The following is a 25,302-nucleotide window of genomic DNA, read 5'->3' as shown; positions in this document are numbered from 1 at the left end:
AGGTCAGTGCAGATGTGCTGGTGATTTATCCAAGCTCTCTAGAGAAGGAAATCCAATAGTCACTAAGTCAAAACATGACATATGTTGCTTGGGAGAAGAGAGGGAAATGGGAATGATGCAGAGGTAAAAACCCACCCCACACTTTCAAGCTCTCTTAGTCATGTTGCTGCTTTCAACCATGCCAGAAAAGGAGGTTGGAAAGAAAACGGATGCTCACTGCATCTTCACATTGCATTTTACAGCAATGGGGGCATCAGAAGACTGCCACAGATGGGCAGCTTGAAAGAAAAGTGAGAAATAACATAATGATTTATGCCTGAGAAAGAACAGACCCTATCAGGCTGGAAACTGGCTGCCATCAAACAGGATGATATTAGCAAGTTATCAGGTGGGTGACAGCCCACTGTGGCTTGGGATCCAAGCTGTGCACTGTGCAGCAGCAGATGAAACACCAGCATGGGGGTGAGAAGAGCAAGTCAGAAAGATGATGGTTAGTTTGATTTGGGGGTGGTGGTGCTGTTCTTACTCTTTTTTAATTCTAAGCAAGGCAATCCAAAACAGCTCCCAGAAGTTACTGAGGTAGCATGTGTCATTCAGCTTTGAATAATGAGCTGAAAAACATGTAAATTACGTCCAGCAGTAAGAACAGAATTTTGCCTCTTTATGCCAATGTGTTTGATGTCTTCTGGGTTCTGCTACCACAATATTAACAACTAAGCAATGAGGACAGACATTTCATTCCTCTTTTTATACCCTCTGGAACTTGAATAATTCTACAATATCCACAGCTTACTTCCCAAGAGTGCTCTTCAGCATACTGAATTTTTATCACCTCTTAAACTGAACCACATAAAATAGCCAGTTAAGCTGGCAAAGAGACAACTGAAAGGCAGTTCCATACCAGGAGGTATGATTTATCTTGCCCACTGGGAAAGAACATTATGAGGCATCTTTAGGCTTTCAAAAGCTCAGCTGTCCATGGGAGTTTTCAGAGAATTAACAGTATTTTATCAGTTTTCCTTCAAAGACTGACCTGGGTTGTACCTCTGCACAATAGAAGAGAGAAACTGCTCCTCTGGCAGAGCTGATCCCATCAGCACAAGATGAAGACACCTGTAGCTTATTTGCACACTCAGCTTTTAGTGTCTTCCATAATTGAAAAAACTTTTTTCAGAACACAGATCTTAATATAAAACTCTGGCCCAGAACTGGCATCTATATTTAGAAGACAAAGGGTACATCTGTTCTAAGATGTATTTTTTGTCAGTGAGAGGGCAAAAGAGAGAAAATAGCAAGCTGAGCTACTTTAAGGACAATAATCTATATTAAGTCTATTAAATGTGATTACTGTTTCAGAAATAAAGTTGAGGGCATTATTAATACATAGGGGAATAACCCAACAGGCTCAGAGAAGTTTAGAAGTCAAAGAACTTTCTCATAAAGTAAGTAGGGCACATTTCAGGTAGTGCAATCCTGAAATTACCAGCCCAGCCTCATGCTAAGAAGAGGGCCTTAGAAGGAAAAAGGCATTTGAGTGCTCATGTCCCATTTGCATTCTCTGTAGTGACATGTGATAGGAGATGAGTATGAACAGAGAACTTTTCCAGGTGCTAAAGTTTTGTAAGAAGTATTTAGAAAAAAAAAATCTCATATAATGGAAGGCTATTGTCCATCTTTCTGGACAAGTCATATAGGTTCAGCACACAACATGCAACATAAGCTTTCTTTAAAACATAAAAGAGGATCACTTGATGAATTGCATTTCAAAGATGTACAAAATACATCTATCATGGCAGGAGAAGTTGAAAATCATTCCCTCCTTCCTCCAAAAAGAAAGGACCTCCCAGTTGTTTAGGTGTCACTAAAACAAAGTAACCAGGAACATAGATCTGGAGAGTCAAGCAGAGAGTATTTTACATTCAAACCTACCTGTAAATCCACCACAAGGAACAAATCAAGACTCAGAGTAGTCAGAGTTAGGGCTGATGTTCTCTCCTTAACTCAGGATTGTACCTCTTCCCAGTTCAACTGAACCAGTTACTCCTTCCTTAAGTGTATTTTTAGTGACCATGGTAAGTATGACTGAAACCTGGCAGCAGAGAGCCAACACTGGACTGTGCACCTCTCACCAGCACAGCTCTACCAGTGTGCTCTGCATCTCAGTCACAGCATCACCCTCCAGGTGCTTTCCCCACACCATGCAGTCCTTCCTCCAAGTCCTTCTCTGCATCCTCTGCTGGGAAGCAGAGGAAAGATGCTGTGGAACACACAGGTCCCAACGTCTGGACAGGCCAGCAGATTAAGATGTATCAGCAGACATTTGCCACTTTGGCTATGAAACCAAACTATATCATCCAGAGTTAAAATAATTAAATCTTCACTTGCTTAAAAAAAAAAAAAAATCACGATGTCTTTAACTCCTTTAAAAAGTGGTTTTAAAGACAGAAAGCCTGAGCACAATTCAGACCAAGGAGGTCTTGGACTCCACTCTGAGGCCCACAGCTGTCAGGTTCACAGTTGCATTTAGTTTCCTTTAAAGAGGAGCTTTCATAGAAGGTTAAAGAACACACACAATTCAGTCATTCTTCCAGCACACTCACTGGAAGTACCCATGTGCCTATACACCCTCATTTACCCTTTCAAAAACAGCACAGAGGACAAGTTTCATCCCATACCTCCAGCTCACTGTCAGCTTCCCCAAGAAGGGCACCTGAAAGAGTTCTTGTTACCATTCCTGCTGGTCCCTTGTGTTACTCAACACAGCCTCAGCCACTTACCAGCCAGCTCTGACAAACACAGCTGATTGCACACAGCTTTATTTCTGTATTTCTCCAAAGAAAATAAAAGCCTCTCCTTCACATTCAGCCTTGCTGAAGGTATAAAATTTCATAGGTGTGGTTTGCCAGCACATGCTGGTTAGGCACTTAACACACATAGCCTGGGCACAAAGGAATCATTGGTTGCAAAAAAATAAGGGAATAATCAGTTTGTTTTAAAGGCCATAAGTTCTACTGACTTCTGTGAAATCCATGAGTACTTCACAGCTAACTAAGCTATGCTGAAAGATCACTTACCATATGAAGCTATGATTGAGTACAAACCATTTACTATTTGTGGTTAAAAACCCACGTGAATTTCTCTTGAGTTACCCTGACTTTGATTTCCTGCCAGAGCTGTTCAGGTAATGCAATAAAGACCAAAGCTTCTGGATTCAAGTTCTGAAAGGCTGATCTCAAACAGCTAGAGCACAGTAAACACAGAGGGTTTGGTGTTATTATGTATGGGAGGTACAAGATGCAGGGAAACAGCTAATTCCAGCCAGTGGGTTCTGAATTCAAAGGGACTTAAGTCTTTCAAGTGAAAAGAACAGAGCTTCTGTTGGCTTTGTTTGTTTTTAAAGCCTTGGAAAGAATGCAGTGCCTTTTCCATAGCCATTTAGACAGCCACATTAAGCTCGGGTGGGACCATAGATAAACAGAAGACAGTGCAGACTGGGATCAGGTCATGTTCCAGCCCAGGGATTTCAAGCCTAGAATGAAGGCCCCAGAATTTCCCCACCCTCACCAATATTTTATTTCATGGAACAGATCCAACATCGCTACAATACCACCTACAGGAACAACAAAGCAGAAAACCCACCACAAGCTGAGGCCCAAGAGCAGTCTTAGCAAGACTTAAGACTGGAGAAAGCTGTGAGCCTTTCAAGGGTGCTGGCACCATGCTTCCAGACAAGGCTGTTTGCATTCATGCACCACGGCAGAGACATCAGGACACCCCATCCAGACCCTTCCCAGGCAGGCAGGCAGACAGCAAGGGGCAGCAGGGATGCAGACCAAGCACCAACAGAACAGAAAGGAACCCAGTGCAAGGCTGTGAAAAGTGCCAACAAGAAGAAGCAGAGAAGAAGGAACAGCAGCAGCTTTATGGACATGTGTTTCTGGGAAGAGAATGCAAGATATGACTGCAGGAGCCAAAAGCAACAGGCTCATGTTCCCACTGGAGCCAACACCTTGCTGTCACTGCGTGGCTGTAGCTCCCTTGAAGGAATTGTCCTGCACACCACCTGAGGGGTCCAGTAACCCTAATCATACCCTGTATTTACTCAAGCTAATAACCCCCAAAAATGCAGACCACCTCCTCTTTCTGTGGGCATGTGGCTTTGTCATGAGAGAGGAAACATTGGCTGAGAACACCAGTAACTACAGCCCATGAGGGATTCAGACAGTGACATGGAACTAGGAGGGCCCTGCTCACAGAGTCTGTGGGGCATGGATGGGATGATTAGGACACACACAGAACAAACAAAACAGTAAAAGGTTTTGAAACAGAATGAAATAGATCTTAGTGATTACAGCTGGACCCTTAGGGAAGCTTTTTTTAAAAAGTATCCTCCTTTCTGACCTTAAACATAAGGATAAAAGGAAAAGCTGCACACAGATCTGACAGGCAATTAAGTAACTCTTCAGGACAGTTTAAAATTGAAAATCCTACCAACAAGCTAAAAGCTTGTGGCAGGTTGGTATTGATGGTTTTGGGTGTTATGACTACTAAGGACAAGCAGAACAGCAGTAGGGCTTAAGGAGAGCCAAAAGCTGAATTAAGACAAACACTCCTGACTGAAGTGCTTCTAGATTGGTTTTCTTTACTTCTAGAGAATGGCTTCTTGTGATGGCAGAACTTCTATGCTGCTTTTGAAGTGCAAGCTTATTTCTACATTTGAGCAGCAGTCAGCACTTGTTGTTCAAGCTGTTCTGAAGTGTGGAATCCAAGCTGAAAGCTGCTGTGAGGTAGCTTGTGTGAGGCACGGGCACCTGGAACCCCTCACAACGTGCACCAGAAGCCTCTGGAAGGTTGATACTGCTCCTTGAGTCTGCACCAGAGCCAAAACGGATTTTTCATTTTAACCCTTGGCAGGAGGGAATGGGGTGGGAGGTGCAGAGGGAAGGGATGTGAAGAAATAAAAGGCACTGGCCTGGGATAAAGAGTGCAGGGATGAAGGGAGCGGTTGGGAGTGGAGAAGGGGTTGAGCAAGGACCTTGTTTTGCAGTACCTGTTCCATTTGCGGGCGCTGTTACCAGTATGTCCGTGCACTGTCCGAGGGCTTAAGCTGCCAGCTCATATGGCTGCTACTGTCCATGGCAGCCAAATACAACTGTGATGACGCAAGAAAGAGAGAGAAAAAGAGAGTGCAGCCTCAACGTGCATGAAAAACACAGTGCAAGCAAGTGAAACCGTGGTGTGTGTCAGCAACAAGGTGGGCTCTATCACCCTAAGGGAATATCCCTGTGGCAAGAAGGAGAAAACAGAAGGAATGAGAGAAGGAAAAACACAAACAAACGAACAAAAAGCCAGGAAAAGTAACGGACAAACAATGCAGCAGGATCATCACATCTTAGTTTTCACCATCTGTTCACAGAAAGCTAAATGGAATAGGTCAGCTCTGTCTACCCACTGGACATAACCTACTTGGATGGTTATCTCCCTCTCCTCCCTCCCAAAAAGAGGCAGAGATGTGTGCATTGGTATTCCCTTCTCATCTCTTTCCTCCCACAGACAATTTGCTATGAAAAGTTACAATTTCTTCTGCCTCAGTATGGTCTCAGCCACCTGCTACGGAGAGCTGCAAATACAAAAATCCCAGAAAAGCCTTTCCTTGTTGCCTGCCAGTATGAGAATAGATGGCATTTTTCTTCTCTCCACTGCCTGTCTACTACATCCCTCCAGGAAACACATTTACCCTACAGCCTAGTTCTTCCTCTCATTTGGGGAGAAGCTCCCTTTTCTACGGGTGCAGTGCTGCTCCCTCATCCTCCCCAGCCCCTGCACTTCCCCACAGCCCACACTGATGGCTCCCAACTCAAGTTACTCTGAAGAAAAAAACCTTTATCTACTCCCAAACCCCAGGGCTCAGATTCCCACTCAGGGCATTAACACAAACAGCTACTGAAGGACCAGGGAACTCCTTGCCTCACTGCAGCCCCGTGGAAGGGAATATGCTTTCTCTGAAGCAGAAGAGCTGTAGGGCAAGGGAAAGCAGGACATTGAAGGAACATGTGCCCTGGCAGTACCAGAGGGACAGTGCCCTTCTGCCCCAGGAAACAGCAGCAGTGCAGCACATCAGGATTCTGCTGAGAGCAGATAATGTGACCAGAGCTCACGACCAGAGCACCAGGGGTCAGGAAACCTCTTTGGGAAGGGTGGAAGAGGTCTGGCCAAGGACAGAGACAAGGATCAACTCTGCACATTTCCACTTCCTCTACAGCAAGATGAGCTCTTGAAGTGAAAGCATGAATGTGATGCCCTCATTTCCACCACAATTCCTACTCCTTCATCCACCAACCTCCTCTTCCTCCCCTTCCCATCAATTTGAACCAGGCACCACGAGTGTATTTTCTTTACCTATTACTGAAGACTGGCTGATCATTAGGCATTTTACTACTCATCCTCTGTAATCACACCACCAAATTAGTGAGCACTGGGATGGCATGTTCTCCGGGTTCTGCTGTAAATGAGGCTTACAGAATCCAGCAAGGGAGGGCAAGATTCATCTAGTTCTTACCCAGACATGAAGACCAGCCCATGTTTTATCCAGCATACAGAAATGGCTATCAGGCCACTCCAATTACCAAAACCTTCCATGAAAGTTTCTTTTTTTCCTCCATAGGAAATTAAATACAAAAATAGATTTCAAAGAAAGTAAAACAGTTGTAAAAGAAAGATTTGAAAAAAAAAACCTCAACAAAAAAAATAACACAGGTTTCATCCTACCATCTCTTTAGGGCAGATTAAGGAGAGAGGTTCAGCAATAACTCTGAATTTACAGTTTGAACAAGTTTCTTTTTAAACTTGAGGAACCAATGGCACAATAGCAAGTACTGCATGCAAGTGAATCATCCTGCTGAAGTCACCCATCAAGGTACTCATGCACTTCAGTGGTGGCAGGACTGGGCCCATAGGATTACCAGTGTTAATTGATGGAGTTTTATTTAGTCTTTTCTTGTGCAATGTCCAAAGCAGCATAGCAGGGTTTTACTCTCCATGGCAGGTGAGACATAGCTTGTCTATTCAAGCTGCTGCCATTTATGGGCCAGATCCTGTGTTTGGCTGCACAATCAGCTCCCTTGGGTGTACACAGGAGTGGCAAATGTGTGTTCCCCAAAGTTGCTGAAGCAGAGAAGAGCAGTAAAGAGAGACTTACTGAGGGAGGTGGGGACTCCCGGCCAATGAGCGGGGTATTCTCGCAACGGGGGTTCTGGAAATTTGCATTCTGGCTCCTAGGAAAGGAAGACACACATGGTAACGGGGCACGTGCCATGCTTCTCTGGGGAGGGTCTCTAGTGGGGACACAGGACAGAGCATCCTCACCCCCAGAACTACTGTATCAGGTCAGTGTCCTTCAAAGCTTTTCTTACAGGCCAGGTGGATCCCCTTTTTCAGACAAGGGCATAGAACTATCATAATTTTCCTCAGATGGAGCACTATTTTTACATTCTTACTCAGAAGGGCCCACAATGAATCACATCAAGTGATTTAAAAATAGGTTCTTGTGAAAATCTGCCTCCCTGCAGCATCAGAACTGCCAAATGGCAGAACTGGAGATAAAATGAGGACAACGCCTAAGGGGATAAACAAAATGATGTGGCAGCCCAAAAAAAGATGAGCCCTTATGATAGTCCAAATATAATCAGGGTTAGGCTCTTCTGGAGAAAGCTCTGAAGTTCCCACCTGGATTACGCACCTCCAAACTGCAACAGATGTCAGAGCTGACTGCAAATACCATAGAAAGAGAGAGCCCACAGGTTTCTTGTTGACTCTCAGTCTTTTGGGAGGTTTCTGGCAAGACTGCTCTGTCTGAAGAATTAAGTCTTCTGGAGATCAGAATCATTGTGTAATAAGAAGCCCAGACAATACTTTCCTACTTCTTTTCCTTAGACATTTTCCTGAGCCCTGGACCACAAAGCTGTTCACATTTTAGAGCATGCTGTCTAACAAAACTCTTCCTAGTGCAGCACTTCCAAGCTATTCCCTTCTCCTATTTGATGCCAATCAGAAAACAAAATCCTTCACTGCTTTTTACCACTGGGCCAGAAGTGCCAACCTTGCAGCACTTGAGCCAACAGAAACGAGGAGCAGGCAATGTGGAGAAGCTTGGTGTGGGGATACTCACATGTACTCCGTGACGGGAGCATTGCTGACTGTGTGTGCAGCTGCTGGGATGCTGGTCTCACTGCCATAACTACTGCCACAGCTGTAGAGGCTGGGCATGTGCACTCTGTACAGATTATCATGTGTCTGTCTACTCCCTTGAGCAGCTGATTCTTCTTCCCCATCATCATCTGAGCCTCTGCAAGAAGGAGAAAAAGTTCCTCCTAGAACCCTACAGTGACCCCACATGTGAGGTTTGCAGGAAACCATGGTAATCCTAGGAACCTCCCAGTCATCTTCCACACCTCCACGTTTGTACCCATTTGGGATGCCTCGGGGTGGCAGTGTGAAACACAGCCCACACCACAGTGACTCAGACCTCCCACAGATCCCATCTGGAGGTGCACACTGCGTGATCCCCTCCAGCCTCCCTGCAGGCTTCTCTCAGGGCTGGGCACACAGCACTGGTCTGCAACTGCCCAGCTGTACAACCAAAGGATGGATACACATCCCAAAATATACAGCACTAGAAAACCCCACAGACAACAAAAAAAAAAAAGAGGCAATGGGGATGTAGTGCCGTGCATCCCCCAGAAACATCCTTCAAAACTGCAATCTGCGTCCTTCCATTTCTTGTAGACACGTCCAAAGAGCTCTTAAGGATAAGCCTCTGTAGGCTTCTCTGAATTCCCATTCTGGTTGCAAAGGGTCAGCTTCAGCTTCTAGCAAAATCACAGAAGTCTTTACAGAGACTAAGTTGCCAAATTTGTGTCTAAAAACTTTATGTTCTCAAAAATGCCAGGATTTTAAACCAATGGAGAGTAGAACTGTTTTCCAGCTGGTTCCTTCCACCTTCCCATAATATTCTCTTGCCCCTCCTATATAATACACACTGATATTTCATCTCCCTGATTAGAGGGTGGAGCACCATGGTCTGAAATATATTTATTCTGTGCTTAAAGCTAGTGAAAGGACAGCATGTACATCACTAGCACCTCCCAGACATCACCTGCAGCTTCTGCACCACACGGTGGCACTGAAGATCGAGGAATTGCAGCCTGCAGCCTCTTCCAGGCAATAAACCGTGACATCCTCCACTCCCCAGAGGGAGGCTGGGGGAGAAATGGTGCTCCACAGAATGCAAGAGGGAGCCCCTCAGTCCACAGCAGCAGTCTGAGCCTGCTGGGGTTGGCAGGGCAGGCAGCAGCCCACCGAGAAGGCAGCACAAGAGATGCCACTGAGGAAACCTTTCTCCTCCCCACAGGAGGTGAGGAACCAGCCATTTTCTCAGAGGCTATTCTGACACTTCCTAAGGCCACTTCTCTGTGGCTCTGGCTTCCTGCTGTTGTTCAGGGCCCTCTATTTTACCACAAAAATCAGGACCACAGAAGAGAATTTGCTGCAGTCTATTGCTCTTCTGCAAGAGTAGAAAACTCAAAGCCATTTTAACAGCTGCCTGTTGTTGCTGCCAGTAGGTGAAGAAAAGGTTTGCTGAAGACTTACTGATTAATCTGGGTATCATCATTAATACCAGTTCCAATTTGCAAGTGTCTCACCTGCCCATGTTGTTGACAACAAGACAGTTCCTGCTTTCCATTATAAATGCAAGTCAGTCACCTCAGCATGAGCAAAGCTACAAAGGCAAGTGTAAACTGCTTCTTATTCCAATTCTCTTCCCCATAGTAGAGCAAATGCCTCAAGACAATGTAAGAGAATAAGAATTTTACAGAGAGCAATAGTTCAAGCATTACCTCTATATTACAGCTATAATCATCCATCTGACTTGACTCACAGTCCTACAGTGAACTGAACACCCTGCACACAGAGTATTCCAGTGCAATAAGGTTCAGATGTTAGTATCAACCACAGCCAGAGCAAAATACAACCATTTTTTTTTTCTGTTAGACCTGTGCTTATAAAGCCTCATCCCTCACACTCCTGGGATCCTGTGGGAATGTGCTCCATATGCTCGTGGGCACAAATCCAACAGCCAGTCTTCACTGGGAAAGAGCTCTACAATGCTACAGGATCTAAACCCTCTCTGTACCTCTTTTGCTGCCAAGTGTGTGGGACACTGCAGACAATGGAACTGAACATGAGGGCTGTGACAAAGGAGAAGAGAACCAGGTAGATGAGGCCTTCCACTCCATCATAGCAGAAGCCTGTCAGAGCCTGGACGTAATCCTGCAGAGGGAAAGGAGCAGAGTTCTGATCACTGCAGAGTTAACACTGAGCTCTTAACTCAAAACCCTTCTCCAGACTACACTCTCTTTTCTAGAGGATATTTCTATTTTAATTTCAGAGACTCAAGTGTTTTTCATAAATGATCTAACCCTTGTTTCCCCTCACAAAGACCAGCTTGGATTTAGATATAGAAATATTTTCAACCGCCCACAGTAAGACTTTAAGAGGAGCAAAAATAAACAGCCAAGGCAAACATCCACCCAACTGAAGATACAATATATTTCATTAAGCCTTTCAACTCCCTCACAATGTCCTATGCCCAAGAACAGAAGAATGAATTGTCTGTGTCTCTGCCTTTAGAGAGGCAGTGAGGACAACAGCAAGGCCCTGCTACACTGCTCTAAGGCACTGCACTCCATGGCAAAGGCAACAAGTTATTTGCTATACACAAAAAACCCCAAACCTGAAGCTTGTAGATTTATGAAGGCTTTTTATCTAGCTTCCTATGTTGATCTTTAAACTCAAAGCTAACTTGATCCAAATTCTCATTCCCTTTCTGCTAGAATCAATAAGCAAAAAGCTGTTGTAAACTTCCACCAGAGATTTGGAACTCCAGACTAACACAGACTCTACACCCCCTTTGTTCTTTGTTAGCTGAAGCCCAGTCACCAGGAACTCACCAAGTGCAGACTCCGACAGTCTACTAAAGCTGTCAGCTGCTGCAAGTTGATCTCTGTTGAATTCAAAACCTCCTGGATCCGAGTAAGATACTCCTGCAAACAAACCAGTGGTTAGTGCAAGGGAATGCTCAGCAGGAGCTGATCCTGGGTTCTGTACAAAGTTGAGGGAAGCCACAAAGAACAGGGAGAGCAAACTTGAGGAGAGTTACCTTGGAGGTGGGGTGCTCTTTGCTTGCTGACCTCATGAGCTCTGACACATCATCCTGCATTTCTACCAAAGCCTTGTGACTTCCTGACAGCTTCTGCTCAACACAAAACATGCAATGTTTCAGCAGTTCAGGCCACGTGGACCAACAGATCTCCTGGGAAAAGACTGAAATCCTATTTCCCAAATAATGAAGCATCATCTGTATGAATGGTACTAGTTAAAGATGTCCCAACTGACATGAGTGCAGCTGCAGTAGGGTTAAGTTTGACTTAGCAAACTGGAAGAAGTACAGACAGAGAGAAGAGAAGGGAAAATCAAAAGAAAAAAAAAAAAAGCCAAAAAACACAAACCCACAAACAAAGAACAAAATACATACACAAAAAATGTACACACAGCTGGGGCTGGCTCTAGGACAGAAGGGAAGGAGAAAGAAAAGACTCAAAGCACTCAAGTTCTCACCACGGAACACAGCTGGAATTTTTTACTAAATCAAATGGATGAAAAAGACATAATGTTAACAGTAGAAGTTGTTTGTATTAGGGTGCAGCCTTCACATCCCTTTAAAGCATCATGAGAACTTCACATGCAATAGCATGTCAGGGAGTACATGGAGCAACCAGAAATGCAACAGATGGCAGAGGTGCATCAAACCACAGCCTAAAGTGTTCTTACCCCACCCTTTAAAACAGAGGAAGACAAGATTTAAAAAAAAAAAAAATCCTAAATATAAAAGGTGAAGCAGCTGGTGTCTGCCAAATGGTGGGTGGTGTGGGCCTGTTCTGGCCTCTGATGCATACAGCAAAGTTTGGAATAGGCCCAGGTGCTGTTCTTCTGCCCCCACACAAAAGAATAATGACTCACATTCATACTTCAGGATAAACCCCTTGGTTGTTCAAAGGTTTGTAAGAGGCATCTGTGAAAAACACTCCTTCACCCACAGAAGCAACTGCATGTTGGGAGTGGAGTGTTATCACTGTTCAACCCAAAAGAACCTTCAAGAAGAGATTCAAAGCAGCAATTACAGAGTTTCCCAACCTGGCATTAATTGTGGTCTGTGTCTCCACATTACTGTTTTTCAGACAAGTGCCTTGTAAATAGAGGTATCACCAACAAAGCCATGGCTCTCACCACATTACCATAAGCCCTTCTAAGGGGGTGTCCTGGACCTGAAGCAGGTCGTGATGAAGTTGGAAAGAACTCCTCACAAACCACAGTGCCACCTCCTGCACAGCTGGGAAGCAGCTGCCAAAGCTCCACCAACAGCCAGAGCACTCCCTAAAGCAAACACCCTGTACTGGCTGCATGCTGGCACCAAGAGCACCTAACCTGCACCCTGCAGGGTGAGGAGACCAGGGCTGGAAGGGTCAGGGTGCTTCCACTCACCTGCTGGAAAGGGTTGGGGTACCCAGCACTACAGGTCATGTAATAGCGGAGAGTCTCTGTGAAGACACAAGAGCAGAAAGTCAGGCCAGGTGTGACATTCCAGCTTTGCAGTGTGGGCCTGCCCCATTTAAAGTTAGGTGGAACACAGAAAAAGTTTTATTCAGAGGTTGGCACTATCCATCACATCAGCCTAGGACAAGTTCAACTACAGTACAGTGAAGACACAGACATAAACTTCCAGATGAGACTGTTACTGTGCTCTGCTAACAACATCATTTATTTCCAGGCTTGAAGACACAGCTGTGTTCCTCTTCATTCAAACCAGCCTGCTGCCCTCATGAGCCCTCTACAACACTGCATCAACTGCCAGCACACACAAATTACAAATACCAGGCTTTCCCCTGCCATCCTTAATAACGTTATCAAGGAAGGAAGCTCTGAAAGACTAGATCATCCAAATACCTTTAGATTATTCCTCAAACATTTACAGTTCCTCTTCAGATGAATATGAGCATGCCAGCTCAGCAAAATCAGGGTGATGTTGGCATGGTAAAGACTACAAAAGCCCTAAAACACACAAACCTTCTGCACTCCTCCCTCCATCAGCATATTTTCCTCTTTTCTTTTTAATCTTCTGTCTGTGACTTTCAGTAATGCATATTCCAGGCTGCACAGCTATTCTGGTGAGTCCCAACTCAGAAATCAATGAAAGGCACAACCAGAAGCAAGCAGAGCTGTGAAAGAAGCAGACCTGGCTGTATCCTGACTCTGCCATACTTGCCATAAATATTGAATGCACCTTTCGGCAAGGCAGCACGCTGGAGACCGAGTGCTCCAACACAGCCTGTCAGCCCCTGTGTGCTGGCAATGCAACCTGACAGCTGTTATTTATAATTCATCAGCCTACTCTGGGGCAGCTCCTGCCAGCTGCTCCATCTCCCTCCCACCGACTCTTTCTCTGGCTTGACTTACATCTTCCCAGCCAAGCCTCTAAACAGCAATTAGCAAATTCTGGGCAGACAGGAGGGCAGCAAGAACTGCTTTGTGCCTCACTTTGGGCAGACCACAGAAGTGATTGTCCACAAGTACTGAGCCAAGGAAAGGGCTGCTCCTCCCTGGCTCATAAATCACACACAATGGCTGTGTGAAAATGGATTAAAACACACCTGCACTGAGAGAGCAGCACAGCATCACACATGGTGACCCAAAGGAGCTGTGATCTTGTCACCTATTTATTTTAAAGCAACAAACCACTAACAGTTTCTCTGAAGCTCCCACAGTGGTATCAAGTTTACATCACGTTTTTAAGTGCAATAAGTTGCATGACATAGTGCTAATGCAGAGCTCTAGAAATGTTTCTTGAGGGCCTTCTGGATCGTCCCTGGTGGGCAGATTAGAGATGAGAGTTCCTGATATCATAGTTTGCAGCTTGTAAGCTCAGGATAAAGATTGCTGGTTACAAGTGAAGCAAAAAGCAGTGCAGTGAAATAAGTGCTTGCCTTGCTTCACCCTGGAAGGCAGGATCAACAAGAATTCACTGTGGTAGCACTGGTTTTGCTGCTGACAAGTGTGACACTCTGCATAAAACATGCTTCCCAAAATGGCACAGCCATCAGGAGCAGCCTTCCCCTGCACTGAAACCGAGCTTTGGTGCTTTAAATCTATGGCTACAACACGCAGTGAAGCTGCCTTCAGGTGATCCTGTACTGCAAAGCCTGGAAATTAACAGGACCATGTCCCCTGCCTCCATGCCACCAGGAAAAGGGGAAGGAGCAGGAGGCACCTTCACCTGTTTTAAACCTGGTGGAGACCATTTTGTACATCACCAAATCTCATATTTCTGACCAGAAAACAGCTGCACTAATCCATCCTCTGCACTTTGCTAACAGCTCCAGGCAATTTCTTTCTATAATTATCTTTCTGGTGCATTTTCCTCTCAAGGAAAATTCCTAAAGGTTGATCTGATTTTTGAAGCTGGCCTTTAGGCAATCTAGTTCATAGCAGAAAGGTTAGGCAGGGTCACATCTGCAGCTGCCCATGCCTGCTGTTGCTAGCAGCAATCCTCCTGACAAAGCAGCAAACTCACTCTTGTGCACAGGCATTGTGGGAGCAGAAGGCAAGGAAGGGAACTACCTAAAATGCTTTATTTTTGCAGTCTGTTTTTCCTAGAAAGGAAAGTAGAGCTTCCTACTAAAGACAGCTTCAGCTGGTAGAACTACTTACTGCTCCTGCAACCATGGAGACCTACTACTCACTTCAAAGCCCAGCCAAAATGCAAAAATGGTATTATGCACCTGCCAAAAGGCAGTGAGGTCTGTAGAGAGCAATGAGAAAAAAGATCCTAGCTCCAAAAAAAAAAAATCCTCACACCTAGAACAGCTTTTCCCAGCTCTTCATCTCTAATTGAACATTCTCTTAGCAGTGCTCATTTTACCTATGCACCCAGATGAGGCTGTCTCTGTGGGCTCAATCATCAGAGAAAGCATCTGTGGTGTCAAAGGAAGGAAGCTCTTATGGCTGGAGTTTCTTGCCCAGGTAATGCTCTCCAGCAGGGGTTTTGTTTCTCCAAGGCACCAGTCTGACAGCAAAGGGAGGTGTCTGCATAATATTTAATTTCTTTGATAGATCCTATGCTTGTATTGGTAAAAGCAAAGAGCTTGTAACTGTCCCATTTGCCCTCCACTCAAAGCTTTCTGCTAATCAGTAATCCAACAACACCAGGCAGGAAAACAGCCTCTCAATGCCAACATCAGCTCAGCAGGATTCTCAAGAGCACTTCTTTGGGCAAACTCTGACCTGCAGTGTACTCTGAGCTCAGGTAATAACTGTGCAGACACCACTGCCCCACCTGAGGTGTTGTCCTGATCTTACTTCTAGAGAGGAAGCAGAGGTGGTGATGGTGTCAGTCCTTTGGCTGCCTCAGTTCTGGATTTCTAAGATGAGATTCCATCAGTGGGAGGCCAGTTAAGAGGCTGGGCATGACAAGAATTCTTCCTGCTTGTATCTGAGCAGCTCAGCCTCAGCATCCAGCCTGACCAGCTCGGCTGGACCACAGCTAAAAGGCTCCATTATCCATCCCCTGAGGTTCACAGCTCCCTCTGAATGGATGAAGAGAGTGGCTGTTCCCCATGCAGATTTCTGGTAAGAGAATCTGGAGAGAGCTCTTCCTGTTGTTTAGACAGATTGTGCTTTTTTATTTAATTTTATGCAACAAGTCATTTGATAATAACATAATATCAGTGAAAAAGAATGGGACTAGAAGATGGCCTCCTGCTTTGAAAATAAACATCTTGGCTGCACCAAGTCTTTTTAGTAGCAGCAGGAGCTGATTATACAGGCACTGTTCAATTCCATTGGCTTTATCTCACTTAATGAATACAGGGTGAGTTAGGCACATACATCAGCCTCTTCTGCAAAATTATTTAGAGTATTTCCTTCTCCCAGAAACCTGCATTAAAGTTCTTTGCCTCCCTTTTCTCCCCCATCATTTTTTTTAATGCAGTGCATTTTATCTGCAAAACAAGAACATCTCTTCTCTAGCTAAAAACATGACAGTAATAATGCACTTAATCAGATTATTCTCAGCTTCATTAATTCCATTTAGAGTTGAAAACAGCAATTAATACATAAACAAGAATATTAACTTTCTAGTTGCCTAATATTCAACTCAATTATTTTTCTGTGAATACTACAACCAGCAGCAGCAAAAACACATTGCAAATATCAATGACTCAGTCCCAGTCTGAATGTCAGAGCATAGAGAACCTTAAAAAACACTGTAGGTAACAACAGCAACTAAAAATAATGATTGAAGTGAAAATTGACCCAGCACTACCAAGCTCCTTAGGATTACTTGTTGGTTCTTACATCCTTAAAATTAGATGACAGCACCCAGCCCAGCATGCCAGACCCCAGTATCAGAAGCAGATACCTCAGCAAGACTCTCAGCTGAAGTGATTCTCACTGCAAATGTGATTCCTACATCTGTGATAACTCCCCAAGGATTCTTCTTCCATGATCTACCTGAGCCCCTCCAGCCACTCAAATCTCTTTTAGTGTCTCTATACTGCTGTTAAAGCTGGAGAACATCATCCAGAAAGCAGAGACAGCAACCCAGAGGGCATAAAGCACTAGGAGCAGGGGCTTTCAAACAGAGCCTCTTCCTCTGAGAGGACAGCATGGATGCTGGCTCCCAGCTGGCTGTCCCTGGCTCCTGGGACATCACACTAGTACATAAAGTTCAGCTGATCACAAAGCAGCTGCTACAATATGCAACCAAGGGATACTAACACTTATTCCAGACTTTTAAAGAGGTTTTATTGGGATTAAAGTGTAATTGCCACACCGCAGCCCTCATGTCATAATTTTTCTTCCTGCTCAGATGCACGGGAAGATCTCAGCATTGGGGACCAAGAGCTATTTCCATAACTTTCTGATCATAAACTATGATACAGCAGTGAAAACCACATGGGAAGACACAAGATTCAATCATCTCCCAACCAGCTGCCTGGTGCAATGGCAGGCTCAGAAGTTGGACAGATTTCCTTCTGGAGAAGGGAAAAGGTGCTCACCAATGTTCCAGGGTGCCTGACACACTCAGCATCCATGGAGAGCCCACCCTTCCAACCCAGGCCTGTGGCAGCACCTGCTCTTCTTCCTCTTTCCCTTAGACCTATTCACTGTTATTTCTGGAGCTTTAACAACTGTTGTATGGTGCTGCTGCAGGAGCAGAGCCTGTTTCCCCCGAGGAGCCAGCTGTCCCTGCTGGGGAATGGGGGAGGAGGGCTGGAATGTCAGCCCTGCACTCCCTGTCAGCCTCCAAAGGATCAATGATCAATGGAAAACCACAGGAGCCAGCAGACCAGGACAACTGAAATGGAGAAGCAGCACAAAGGGGCCTTTCTCTCATTTCCCAGGGTCAATCTAATTGCTACCAAACATGCTCCAGAGCTAATCTGGGTTACCAAATGATCACAGCACACAGCTAGCAGTAGCATCACATATTTCCCCTTGGCCTCACTGACACACTTGCCTCCTTGAAGAGCCAGGAAACCAGCTAGACACCTGAAGCCACATCTTTGCCACTTTCACAGCCAAGAGAGAATTTTCATTTTATGCTAAGCACTCACTCTCTTCCCTCACTACATTTCTTTGTTGCCAAGAGAGCTGTCTGACTCTATCATCTCCTTCCCACGAAATCAATAAATAAGGCACTCCAAAAATAAGATGTAGGGTTGCAATATCAACCTGTACATATTCTTTTATGTATTCTGCCTCCAGACATTTATGTTTTTTATTGTTTCTAATCTCTGCACCCTCAGCCATAGCTACATACCTAATTTCCTACCAGTTGCACATTTGGCCATGCACAGACCTTCTGCACACACAGCAAAAGTTCTCTGGTTCCACTAAATAAGAACCAGAAAAAACACAAGTCGCTCCTTTTACAAATCAGTGTCATTGCCTATTTGTGTTTCACTATACACAGAACTACATAAAGAAACTATTGTGGGAGAGAAGGCAGGGGGGGAAAAAAAAAGTTTTTTCAGCAAACTCAGTCCTAAAAATACTTCTCCTTTTCAGCACTTATTTTATCTCTGCTGGTAGGCACCCAATCACTTTTTTGTTAAGCCAAGGCTTTGAATGCCATCTTTGCCCCACTGAGGTTCAATTTGGAGGCACCCCTCACCTCACCAATCACTTCAGTCTAAATTAGGAGCAACAAACCCCAAATATATCAGTGCTTCAGAGGAAGCCACTGAGAAGCAGGCACATGCTTTAAGTGGAACAGGATACACAAAGTGGTCAAAATACTGCATATATAATGGAAAGGGAATCCATATTTCTTTGTGGCTGTTTCCATTCACTTATCCTTCAAAGAGGCTACTATTTACAGCCACCATTAAGAGAAAAAAATTATATATAAACTGTTGATAACAGACATAAAAATAGGTATGCCAGATTCAGGAATACAGACCCAAGAGCAAGTTTTACAAATGCTAACTCAAACTGCACACAAAGTGCCACAGTTCTATCAGAGAGGAGAACAAGACTCAGGGTGCTACATTTAAAGCAAAATAATCCAATAATCGGGGGACTTCTATTATTCCATTTTATCAGTTATTTCCACCCAAGGGTCAAGGCAGGAGAAAGATTCTGAAGGTAGTTCTGATGCATACATGCAGACTTCTGACCAGAATGCTATTTTTCCAGAGCTACACAAATTTTGTTTCCAACTGTATGTCAGCTCCTCTGTTTCAAACACAGCCTAAAATTCTCAGTCACTGGCATGCTCCTTTGTGACAGCTGGAGCTGCAGAACCCGGTGCCAAAGCCAGTCCCAGCACTCACCAGCACTGAGCACTGCATTCTCTTCAACCACTTTGGAGACGTAAGCATCAGGGTTGATACAGAAATCACTGGAGCCCTGGATAGATGGAAGACAAAAGGCAAAAGGAATATCAAAGCACACCAGCATCAAAGAGCAGTTGAGCCAGGTTAACATCAGGGAACCTTCTATTCTAGGGGTGTTTCAGATGCTGAAGTCTCTCAGCCCCAGCCCCAGCAGCACTGCTTTACACACCACAGCAGTGCTGGAGTACCAGCTACTACACCACACCACGGAGATGGACTTTTCCTCTGGACTTTTCCTGGATGGAAATTGCTAGGACAGTTACTCAGATCAGGATATGCTGGTAAAGCAGGCACAGCACAGCATTAATCTGGTGTCTGCTAAACCTGTAGCAAAGGGTGAATGGGATTTGGATGTGAGCCACTTACCACAGCGACAGCCAGCTCCAGGCCCAGGGATCCCCAGCTGACAATCAGGGCAAACACCCCAAGCAAGCACACCCTGTGGGAGACAGACAGATGGCAGATGTGGCAGCTCTGATTTCAAGCCGTTCCCTTCACAAGATGTATTATTTGGAGTCCAAAGCAATTACCAAACCCAAGAAGTTATCAACCACTGACTGTATGTTCAGAGAAACAATCCTATTTTACATGTCATGCACAGCAGCAACCAGAAAAGTTCATATCCAGCTGTTGGCTACCACTTTACCTGCCCTAGAGCTGCAGGGGTAGGGAGAAGTAGGGAAGCTCAGTATTATCCTGCTTCTAGCAGGGAAACCAAAGGCACAAAGAGGTGGCTGTAGGGGAGGCAGATTGGCAGGAGGTTGACTACAGTCCCTTCACTTTCACTGCTCCCATTCTGGACTTCATTTTCCAGGTCCAAAGATACCCAAAGAAAAATATTCTAAATAAAGCAAACCCCACAAAACCATACTGAGCCAAAACTGGAGAAATCTCTCCTGTGTCTACAAAAAATGAGAATGTTTGGTGTAAGCACTATATGGAGACAGATGGTGGGAGGGAACACAGCCCCTGCTAGGATACCTTGGTTCCAAAGCTGGTGCACCTGAACAGCACCCAAGCATCCCACACAGCTCCAGGAGACAGACAATCACCTGCAGGCAAACAGCTTGGAACTACAGTTCAGCTGCCCACCACTGCCAGGTGAGTCCATCTCTGCACAGACTGAAATTCTGTTCTGACAGCTGGACCTCATTACTGACAGAAATACTGGGATGTGTCTGCTGTCAAGGCAGACACAAGGCAGAGGGGTGACAGAGCAGTGCTCTCAGTGACTTCAGGAGCACACACTCACAGAAAAGGCTTTTGCACTTCCCAACCAGCACATTAGCTTTTCACCCTTGCTGTCAGTATGAGTGGTAGAGATATTTAGGCTATCATGCTCCTCAAGTCCCTCAGGTACAGGGCTGCAGACTAATAAGCAGTTTCATTTTATCTGTTTCTATCTTCAAAGTAAAGAGACACTGGCTTGCTCTCTTAGGGATGCTTTTTCCCCTCAAGCTTTGAAACATAAGTAGATCCCTTCCCACCCACACCCTGAACAATACAAAAACCTGTTCATAACCAAGACATTCTTTATTCAAACCTAGTACAACCTCACAATCTCTGTGACAAAGGGACATATCTTTTTTCTGCTACATTTGTCTCACTGAATACTAGAGCTTTAAAAAATAAACCTCCATGAAAAAAAATTCCTATCCCTCAGTTTACTAACTTATTTCAATTCCAAATAACCCCTATTCTGTGAATGGATCTATGCCTCATCTTGCAGAAGTAAGGGAGTTCCACCAGACTGACATCTGTGCTGCACTCTGAAATGAGACACTAAAGACTTTATTATGCCTTTTCCAAATGGATGCAAAAATTATCAGCCATGGATCAGCAAGGTTCTGTGGGTTTATGACATAAGGACAACACAGCTTGGTGCCTCCAGCTGAGCATGTTAATCAATAAGACACATTTGTTGTTTTACTTTAAATGAAGATGACTGGGTCAGTAACTGATTGCTTGGCTAAGAGATCTAAAACTGGCATTTCACCATCTTGCCTGGCTGTGATACACTTGTTTCTTTATGCCATGTGCTCCCTTTAGGGAATGCCTCAATATGAACTTCTGGCTATCAGGGAATGAGATTCTAATTTAAACCCTGGGTTTGCCATCTGTGCATACACTTGGACTTTTGTCTGTATAACCTGCCAGGTATGAAATCATCTGGTAAATAATAAATCTGGATACACATTCCAATTATTAATGGCACCAACACGATCCAAGATAGACCCTTGGCCATGTCAGTCATCAAACTGTCACTGTGTTTATGACACCAGGATCTTGGCCAAATATGCCAAACTACAAGATAGGGAGAGGAAGAGTTCTTTCCTCTAATGGGGCATTTTCAGTGCTTTTGAGAAACAGACATCATTAACATTGCAGTACCATGGCAACAAGACTCCTTCTCACAACTGTGCAAAACATTGCTTGTTCTCAGTTTAAGGTTTCCTCAGGTGTGACAGCCCCAGGTAACAGGAGCAGACAGTGACACAGAAGGCAATGCTGCAGGTTGTGTAGGTACATGCAATGCTTATCATCAATTAACAAACGCCTTCCCAACTGCAGAGAATTAAGGGGAGATTTTTAAAGCCTGTAATTTTAAGGAAGGATGTTCACATTGTTATCTCCCAGCAAATGGAGGCTTCCAATTCCACCCAGTGGAAAGCAGACAGCCTGGATGAGCTCCTCACCTCTGAGAAGGCAATGAACACCAGCAGCATTGCATTTCATAGCTCAAGAACCTTCCTGTGAACATCTCTTGTATGAAGCCCTAACTGTTTCCACAGAGCTACACTCTGTAATGTCTCTCTACTCAGAGGCAAATCTAAGCTGTTCAGTCTCAGAGGTCCTTGGTATCAGTTGAAAACAGGTAGAGGTAACAGACCCCTGTATTCAGCTGACTTTCCTTATGCCCTGTCCCCAGACAAAGACTTACCCCATAAGAATGGCCCTGGAGTTTCTAATGAGCCCAAAGAGCACCAGCAAACATATCAGGACATTAAACAGGAGCAGGCCCAGGTATCCCAGCCACCTGCAGCAAACAAAAGCATGGTCTGCAAAGGAAAACTGGTGTGTAAAAAGCACAGATCAATAAACTATTTGTGAGTTCTGGAGAAAACACAGTTCTTCTTCAAAACCACCTCCAAAGATAAATCTTCAGACAGATCTGGGTATTTGTGGGATTGGAAGTTGAGGCAGGTAAAATCATTTACACAACACTTTTACCACAAACAGTTGTTGAGAAATGAGACTGCTAGTGTTTTCTAGTGGGATGTTTTACACACTGGTCATCAGAGGAAGAAAAGGCATTGCAGCTTCTTGAACTTCCTAGATATTTGTTAGGGAATGCTTCAGTTATTTTTTCCACATGTTTGGATAGAGATTGTCTTTTGTGGAATACAACTGATGCAATATCTTTAATATATTTAATAAAAAGCAATGTTAGGCTGTGGTATTAACTTATAGAACTAGTGCCATTTTCTACTTTATTTAATGTGTTCTTTATGCACTTATTAGGACAGAGCAGAGGCTGTATCTGGGGCTGCTGTTTTCCCCTGTGCTAGAACACAAACTACAGATTTGGTATGTTGAGAATAAATTTCTCATCAGTTGGTAATAAAGACATTTAAGGAAAAAAAGCTGTGCATTTTGATTTAAACTGAATGCAGTCCTGCTGTAAGAAACAAATCAGCTCTGTGGGCCAAGAGCACCTGCAGCAATAGACAGAGCCTTTGGCTCAGCCACCCAGAACATGCACATAATTTTTGCAAAACAAGCCAAAGCAGATGCTACAACCACTACACTACAGCATGCTACACACCTGTACCAGTCATAGAGGTCAATCTGAATTGCCAGCTCCTCCAGAGACAGCTCATCATTCTTCCAAAAGGGGATCTCAGTTGTTTGCCTGACCAGATCATCCAAGAGACTTTGCAGTTTCTGGACAATATGCAGGTAGTCAGTCTGCTTCTTTAGCATCTCCTCCAGGACGAGCAAGTTTGGTTCCACTGTTTGGTTCAGGGCCACTGCAGTGTCCAGTACCTATAGCATGGGAAAGAAAAAGGAGGATAAACAAATTAAAAAAAAAAATAAAGTACAGGAAGCCAAGGAAGTAAAAGGGAATTCATTCTTACTAGCGAGTCATGGACAGCTTCCAGATTGCCAGTCCTCTGCCTTAAGAGGCTCAGACTGCTTACCCTTCAAAAGCAACTTACAAACATCTGTAAGGGAGATTGTTTGCAAGTAGTCCAATGATGGCACCTCAGCTGAGCCTTAACACGTGCACACATTTTACAGCCATCAGGGTTGCAGTATGACCCCATGAAATTACAGAGCACAGGAACAACCAATGGTATTAAAATGTTACAATTTACCAAGATTAGTCTGCTTTGGCCTGCCTCCTCTTCCGGGTGTGGAAGAGAGAGCTGATCACAAGCTGTTTTTAAACCCAGCAAAGAGAAAACTTCACTTAACAAGCTGTGCTCGCTTCGTTATTTTTAGAAGAGCGGAAGAAATCACCTCGCCACTAATGGAAATTTTAGCACAATCTCCAAGCCCAGAACCGAAGAGAAAACAGGAAGAGACACGGGCACAGCCAGATTGAGGAGGAGAGGTGCTGAGAGGAGCTGCCACAGCCCCGGTTTTTGGGTGCTCACCCTGTCCTGGACGCCGGCCACGGTGCGGTTGGCGTGGCGCAGCGAGTACGTCAGCCGGTGGATGCCGTCACTGGTCTCCCCATTCCCGTAGAATCCCACAGCAATTCCAGCACTGCAGAGAGAGGAAAAAAGCAAAAAGAGGTAAAGCTAAAAGGTGTGTAACACAGGGATGGTGGCTGCAGGGCACTGGGTAGCCACTTTATCCCCAAAAAGAAAAGGTGGTCCCTCCCGAAGAGAGCTGGGGTCGCGCTGCTGCTCAGCTCATCCTGTAAACATCCACATGGCCAATAGAGCACAGCAAACCTAATTTCATTTATGGTAAAATAACGAAAATCTCTTAGAGAACTGTTTGGGAGCTCAGGTCCAGCCTGAGCTGAGCTGGACCAAAATCATCCAAATTCTCCTAGAAACTTAATTTTGCCATCAAAAAAAACCCAAAACCAAAATCATAAAACCTACCCAAAAAATCCAATTCCTAAAAATAAAAGAACAAAACAAACAACTTCAAATTATCACAATATCATCAACAAAATGACCACAATATCTCCACAAATCAACAAAAAAACCCCACAGACTTTCTTAAATACCATGAACTTTTAAAAAATACACATTACTAAATACAACCAAATTATAAACCCTCTCTACCCAAATACCCACCAAAAAAACCACATTTTCCACTAAAACCCTAAACAACAACAATTGGACAACCAGAAGTCCAGCCAGGCAGCTCTGCAGTGGCTCCTGTGAGAGCTGTCATTGCTGTGCTGGGAGACACGTGCCTTCTCTGGACATGAAATACTGATTATTTTGTTACTTTTTTTTTTAAAGCAGGACACAAAGAGCTTGCTTTGACTGCTTGCCCATGGTGGTGGTTCCTCCAGATACATTTTCCATGCCCTCTTCTCTACCCTGTGAAATATCTATGAACATTATCTTGATTTATCTTCCCATTAGAAACATTTGTGTCACACTGATTTAGAGTACTGGGAAGGGAGGCTTAATAACTTACTGGGACAAAAGGCTTATTTATTTTTAAAGCAAGCAAATTTCAAGCTTGCAGACACAATTCAACTCCAGCTGCTTAGCAAATTACCACCTATCAGCTGATTTTCTATAATTGTCCACACATATCAGTCTGCCCCAATTATGAAGTAAACCATATTAGCTTAAGCCTCACTTAAAGGAGGAAGATCCTGTAAATGAGTTGCAACCAGAGGATTATCTCATGCAAGTCAGCAATACTTCTTCTATTAAGGGATCACTGCAGGAACTCAGTTCCTCTTTCCAAGCCCATATTTCTTAATAATAGAGGAGGAAAGAATTTGTGAAGGGATCACACAACTAAACTCAGGGCAAACAAACCTTCCCAAGACACAGTTTTTCTGTTCCCATATTATATTTAGCTTGAGAGCACCCAGGACTTTTTCTAGGAAGGTTCTCAAGACACCAAGGTTGTGTTTGTGTTGCTGCAAAGGAAGGTGGTGGTGATGATCCTGTTGTAAATCTAAACTTATTCTGGATGAAACATTTAGTTCCTTTACAACAGCTTTGTGTACTGCTCCAGCTCCTGCTCCTCTCCTGCAGGAAAACACATCCATTCCTCCTTTCCTGGGCTCTGCTTCAAGAGA

General features: G+C 44.4%; 1 protein-coding gene across 2 annotated transcripts in view; it reads right to left on the bottom strand.

Moving 5' to 3' along the window:
* TTYH3 (tweety family member 3) overlaps nt 1-25,302 on the bottom strand; it is a 73,929-nt gene that overhangs the window by 5,862 nt on the left and 42,765 nt on the right. Inside the window, exons 3-14 of one of the 2 annotated variants that reach the window (XM_088174307.1) lie at nt 23,675-23,786; nt 22,840-23,060; nt 21,955-22,050; nt 19,380-19,452; nt 18,951-19,026; nt 12,601-12,656; nt 11,219-11,311; nt 11,010-11,102; nt 10,193-10,329; nt 8,168-8,344; nt 7,199-7,274; nt 5,051-5,152 (exon numbers count right to left, since the gene is read on the bottom strand). In XM_088174307.1, coding sequence (XP_088030433.1) covers nt 5,072-5,152; nt 7,199-7,274; nt 8,168-8,344; nt 10,193-10,329; nt 11,010-11,102; nt 11,219-11,311; nt 12,601-12,656; nt 18,951-19,026; nt 19,380-19,452; nt 21,955-22,050; nt 22,840-23,060; nt 23,675-23,786 — 1,291 coding nt within the window. In that variant the 3' untranslated portion in view covers nt 5,051-5,071. The remainder of the gene's footprint in view (nt 1-5,050; nt 5,153-7,198; nt 7,275-8,167; nt 8,345-10,192; nt 10,330-11,009; nt 11,103-11,218; nt 11,312-12,600; nt 12,657-18,950; nt 19,027-19,379; nt 19,453-21,954; nt 22,051-22,839; nt 23,061-23,674; nt 23,787-25,302) is intronic. The other variant, XM_014870405.2, reaches the window with a different exon arrangement.

The sequence above is a fragment of the Sturnus vulgaris genome, chromosome 16, assembly GCF_052056855.1.
Source record: "Sturnus vulgaris isolate bStuVul1 chromosome 16, bStuVul1.hap1, whole genome shotgun sequence".
NCBI classification, from domain to species: domain Eukaryota; kingdom Metazoa; phylum Chordata; class Aves; order Passeriformes; family Sturnidae; genus Sturnus; species Sturnus vulgaris.
Note: the sequence above shows the minus strand (reverse complement) of the source record. Positions and strands in the feature narration are given on the sequence as shown.